Source organism: Mobula hypostoma, chromosome 19 (genome assembly GCF_963921235.1).
Source record: "Mobula hypostoma chromosome 19, sMobHyp1.1, whole genome shotgun sequence".
Lineage (NCBI taxonomy): Eukaryota > Metazoa > Chordata > Chondrichthyes > Myliobatiformes > Myliobatidae > Mobula > Mobula hypostoma.
In genome coordinates, this window is record NC_086115.1 from 38,252,624 (window position 1) to 38,258,552 (window position 5,929).

The 5,929-nt window shown below is 39.5% G+C and overlaps 1 protein-coding gene across 1 annotated transcript; it reads right to left on the minus strand.

The window, feature by feature from the left end:
• Positions 1–515: 515 nt before the first annotated feature.
• Positions 516–5,929, minus strand: hhex (hematopoietically expressed homeobox). Its single transcript, XM_063071185.1, has 4 exons — positions 5,471–5,929; positions 3,342–3,520; positions 2,780–2,830; positions 516–1,283 (listed from the first exon to the last, which is right to left on the minus strand). The coding sequence occupies exons 1-4, from the start codon at positions 5,826–5,828 to the stop codon at positions 1,041–1,043; spliced, it is 831 nt and encodes a 276-aa protein (XP_062927255.1). The 5' UTR covers positions 5,829–5,929; the 3' UTR covers positions 516–1,040.

The following is a 5,929-nucleotide window of genomic DNA, read 5'->3' on the forward strand; positions in this document are numbered from 1 at the left end:
GTTACAATTAAAATAACACAATGCATTCCTTTACACCATAAGCCTCCTGTTTTATTGAAGATACACATTAGTCAAAAAATTTCAAAATCTGATGCCAACAAAACCTCATTGTACTAACTGGTAAAATATAGTTGATTTTCATCAGCTTAATTGTACCATCCAGACACAAATCTGATACACCTTGCTAATACTGTAAGCATTGTGTTAGAGGCCCTTTCTAAAGGGTAAGTGTGTGTGTGTGTGTGTGTGTGTGTGTGTGTGTGTGTGTGTGTGTGTGTATACACAGATTCATAAATTTATGGTTCTGTACCAGTTTCCCATTGCAGTACATTTACAGCTGGGTCTCTGTCTAATTGTACATCTCAACAAAAAATGCACCCAGAATCGTGCCAGAATGCATGACCTAACATAAAGACAAATATTCATAGTAGATTTAATGCACGGTATAAGCACAAGATGAAATTTTGAACACCCGTAGTAATAAGTCTGTATATTTGAGATAATAAAGTACACATTCGACTTGATAAGTATTTTATGTTACTTTCTACATTTATTAAAGAGAGCCTTTTCAACCAAACATGTATTTACATCATTATCTATACAATACTTTGGGGATATGAGGTATATAACCACAGACGAAGATGTACTGAAAGCTACCGGTAGTATACAAGGATGCATAGCCTTGCGTGGTTGTATAAATTACCCGACTCTTCGTGTATTCTCACAAATTTCTTATAAAATGAAATATTACGACAAAAGCACGTTCTATACACAAGTATTAAAATATTCGAATTTCAAAAAATTATGTCCTGTACACAAATATAACAGCGTGCTATTTTGAGTTAAACACAACCCTTCATTCAATTGCGATTAAAGACCGATAATATAATTGGGCCGTTCATCGAAAGGTTCTGGGCATCGCACCTTATACATTCTTGTGGTTTTAGAAATAGATCCTACCTACCAGTCCGGTTCCCAGTAAAGTGCAAGGATAAACCACTATCCTTCCATTCTCCAACCGAGTTAAGTCCCTATATGCTTTATTGTGCATTTGCAGAATAAGTACTCCGATCGTCATCGATATCCACCTCTTCGTCACTGTCGTCTGATACTTCCGATTCATTTTGCCGAAATGACGGGGGCGTCGAGCAATGTGACCCATTTAGTATAACTGCTTTATTCTGATCGAGACTCAAGCGCCTCTCCCGGCTCTTCTCACATTGGCTTTCGACGGACTGATCCGAATTGTCTGATTCTTCTCTTTTGGTTCCTTGAGGATTTTCCTGTTTAAAAAAAACCCTTTCCTATTATTACCTCGAAAATAGCAGGAGAGAGAGATGCAAGACCACGAGTTTGCAGCCGCAGACAGTCCGCAGCAGGAACATGCTGTAATTCTGTGGCTAAAAGCTCGTGGTTTGTCATTTTAAATACTCTTAGCATTACTCTTCGAAAAACAAACGGGGAATTCGCTGGAACTGTAGTCTACTCTATGAAGTAAGCAAATTAGTTGGAAGCATTATTCACTCCCTCCTTAGGGGGACCCCGTTTCGTTTAAATCTATAATTTAAATCCAGCAACTCTAATGAGAATTCGCTGGCTAGCCAGTAGGCCGAAGGGCCTGTATTGTGCTGTAGGGTTTCTATGTTTCCATGTTTCACCACTTAGATTCTTCGAAATAAAACAAATTTAAAGACGTTTTGAAATATTATAACCTCAGAAAAAGGAGCGTGTGGCAAACTTGCTTACAGAGAAAACTGTGACAAATATTCTTCTCAAAATGAGGAGGCACTTTGATCGGGCTTTCTTCCAAACTAGACTAAAATTATACAAGGTCGCCAATAAGGGAGAATCAACTGAATTAATATATTGTAACGAAGACATTAAACTAGAAATTCAATGATTAAACTTCCGAAACGACTGTCCCTGTATCTGCATGAGCTGTTACTCAGAGGGTCCTGATTAAATCGTTGGGGGGGGGGGGTCATAGTGAATCAGGTTTATCATCACTGACATATCGTGACATTCGTTGTTTTGCGGCAGCAGTACAGCGCGTGACATAAACATTAGTGCAAATTACAAGAATAAATATATAGTGCGAAGGACGAATAACGAGATAGTGACCACGGACCATTCAGAATCTAGATGGCGGAAACGAAGCTATTCTTAAAACTAACGCATATTTAAAGTTAAGAGACTGCAGAGGCTAGAATCCGGAGCAACACGAGAACTGCTGGAGGAACCCAGCGACCCCCGATGCGATGGTTTCTTTCCTCCCTCCCACCAACGCTGCTCGGCCCAGGGTTCCTCCAGCAGTTCATGCTGCTGAAAATACAATCTACCAGGTCTATTACGTAGTGTGTGCCAATAGCTCAGAAAATGTCTTTACTTATATAATCGCCCAGCGATGGAGCAATAATTTTTCATTGAATTGCGTGGATAATACGGCGACTGATCGACAAGTATTAATTGCTCAAGCAACATATGGAATACTGTTGAAAAATTAAAAGATTCCAAATGGGGAGAAAACGAATCAGCCAAAATCATTGCTATCAGAACTACATTAGCAGCTTTCCTTGAACTCCGCGGGTTCATCCCGGATTCCAACATTGACTGTTTGTCTTTCCAATCAAGGTAAAGTGATTAAAGAACGTTCCAAATAGCTTTCGCACACAAAATACATTAGGCTCTGGTATTTAAAATCCCTCATTTGTACATTCATTTCCATAACAACAGGGACCTCGGGCTCCACAGAGATTAGATGGAAGCAAAATCTCCCTACCTGCTTTAATCGCCGCCATTTAGCTCTGCGATTCTGAAACCAAGTCTTTACCTGCGGGGGGAAAAAAAATCACTCTCAGTTTCAGTAATGACCTCGCTAAGATTTTGATGGGAATATTTGCTCAAAATCTAATGCAACCACCGGCTTTGCGGTCCATAAAGTGGAAAGTATTTTATACCATTTTTAAGAACCGTCTTTCTGCCCAGAGTTATTGAAAACCCCAGAACGAATAAAAACATTAAATGAGAGAGAGAAATATTTATCAATTGAAGTGCTGAGGAAATATAAACAAAAGCTGGAAATATCCTGAAACATTAAATTTAAAATTATATTATAGTTACAGAAACTTCTAAATTAGTTGATTTTGCCTCCGCGCGAAATTTCTAAATCGTATCTTAAATTGTAAAAATATAAAATCTAAAGTCATCAGATATCTATTATCACAACATTTATATTGTCAGAATTAACGAATGTGTACTCTGGTTGTAATTGTATTTGTCTATGGGACGGAGGCCATTTAAACACGATTCCTTCAATTATTCTCCACATAGTTTTCATGTACCTGTCGCTCACTGAGTTGCAACATTTTTGCGAGTCTTTTGCGTTCAGGTGGCGAAAGATACTTCTGGGTCTCAAATTTCTTTTCCAGTTCGATGGTCTGATCGTTCGAGAATCGAACTTGACCTCCTTTTCTTTTGTGCGGGGGCCTCTGAATAAAATGGCTCCATATCAGCGGTTTTCCTGTTAGAACAATTAGACAACAACTTAGATCATATAAATGTATAATTATATCAATGGATTAAAATTGTATTTTAATTATATTTCGGCAGTTCATAATCATAAAATCAGGGTGTTTATATTTGTAATATTAAATAGATCTACATTTTTAAAACTTTGATTATTTTAATCGTTTAAACAGGATTATATATCCACTGAGCGTAACTTGATCTGTTTCCCAATTAGACAACGTTAAAAATTTGCTTAGTTATTTTCGCTGTCATTCGTAGGAATATCATAAAAAATACTCAGCAAGTTTGGACAAGGACCCGAAAAACAGACCGGGGTCTCTCTTTCTGTCTCACAATGCAACATTGATTTCATACAAGCCCAGAGGCTTGTGTGAAACCTACCAACTCAGGACCATGGCAACATTTCCGTCAATCTGTTTCCTGTTGGTCTATCTTGTTAAAAGGCTGTTATTTCCTTCTGCTTCTAGACATAAATGAGTTAAGGAAGCCGAGATAGGCTACTTACGATTTCAATGTAGCAGTTCATTTTTGTAAACATGAAGTGCTTTAAAAGATTTGGTGTAAAGCCGGGTTGGGCCATTACTAGTTACCTATCTAATTGAATATAGTTTTTTGAAAGGGTTGTAACATAGCGAACTTTTCAGTTAACTTCAAATTATTTTTGCATTCATTCAAATAATTCCGAAATTGCCCATTAAACGTGGAGTATAGTTCACTTTACTAAGATAATTACACAAATAGAGTGCTAATCTTACGTATGTTCAATAGTTTGACTGCGGCAAGATTCAAACTACAACTAAATAAATCTTCCTAAGATTCAACTGAGCTGTTATTTTCCGCGATTTTCGCTTGCGTCAGTCTCCACTTCAATTGCTACCAAACTGCCACAAAAATAGGAAGCAACTGGTTATTTTAGCTGCCATAAAGTCATATCCCGCACAGAGGAAATGAACAATATCAGAAAAACGTATCCCGGCTATCAGAACTCGAGTGTTTCCTGTATATGTCTGTATTGAGGATGTCGATAAAATAATCAGCAATGTGCACGACTCCCGGGGAAGAGTCTGCTTCTGACTGAGAGGAAAACATTTAACAGCTCTGTAACCAGATTTACTCCTATCGAGAACTCAAGATTTCCTGTATGAACGGAAAAAGGTCAGCCTTTCGCAGCACAGGCTGTTGAACTATTTCAAGGTGCAAATTCAACAGAGAGTGAACCGTCAGCGAAAGGATTTTTCTTTTAAAAACAGACCCGCTCTGCATTAATGAACTTATGCACTTTATTATTTGAAATGCTATTTAAAGTTAAGACTTGGCAGTAACTTGAAAAGCAAGTCAAACATTTTGGGCACGGCGAAGATTTCTGACAATCTACTTCTCCCAGGGGAGCTTGTTGGTAGAATATTTGTGTAATGTAGCAAAATACTAATATAGCTCTTTTCATTTTCGATTAATCACCTTAAAACGGTACTCGATATTGGTGGTTAATCGAGGCAGGGAGATAAGATATTTCACATCAGTGTAAAGCATTGAAATTTGTAATCACATCACGGGACTATTTGCACAATGCACCAGCGATCTGGTTTGAAAATATGTACTTGAACCAATCATTCTATTACGCGAGAACCCATTGGGATCATCTCTGTAATGAAACTGCCAATTGGACTCAATCGCATCTTGTCCTCAAATCGTCGAATAAAAAAAATGCGTTCGATTGCCACTACTTTGAATATTCGAAACTCAGATTAACTAGTAAAGTGAATTTACTCGATGGCTGTGGTTTCTCAACACCCAGCATAAACGGAATAGCAAATAACCCGCTTCTGCTCTAGAATTTCCCTACTTGTTGGAACTTAACCAAAGCAACATATACTTTCAGAGAACTTCATTTTACATGAGAAGCACCGCAACAAGAAAAGATGAGAACTAAACAGGTTCTTACCCAGGGTGTCCTGTCTGAGGAATGCATGAGTGTAGTCGTTAACTGTCCTGGCAAAGGGGTACAAGGGTCCGGAGAAGGCGCTGCTGCCATACGGTGTCAAGGCTGGATGGTGAAAGGCGGGGTGGATTGGAGTCGGTTCATAGATCGGAGTCCGGTACGGAGAAGCTATACTGGTGAAAGACGAATTTGGGGAGGGCAGGGCCGGTCCGGGCGTCACTGGGGTCGTGTGAGGAGTTCCACTGCGACCCAAAATGTCGTCGATGTAGAATGGGGTTGGATGCACCGCTTGCATCGGGGTCGGTGCGTAAAGCGGTAGATTCACACTCATGGCGGAGGAGCTGGGGTGCTGGTATTGCATGGCGGCCGTTGTCCAGTGATCACTGGGACGGAGGGTTCCTTCAGCTCCGCTTGCTGTTGATGGCTTGGCTACAGGTCGGAGCTACTGGAGCAGCCGGGATA

Bases quoted from the DNA above. Each gene is read 5' to 3' on its own strand.
- hhex (XM_063071185.1), bottom strand. From the start codon at position 5,828: ATGCAATACCAGCACCCCAGCTCCTCCGCCATGAGTGTGAATCTACCG. The intron at 3,521-5,470 runs GTAAGAACCTGT...TTGTTCTAACAG, and splicing joins CCTCAGACAGGACACCCTGG to GAAAACCGCTGATATGGAGC. The intron at 1,284-2,779 runs GTAGGGAGATTT...TTTTTTAAACAG, and splicing joins AATGGCGGCGATTAAAGCAG to GAAAATCCTCAAGGAACCAA.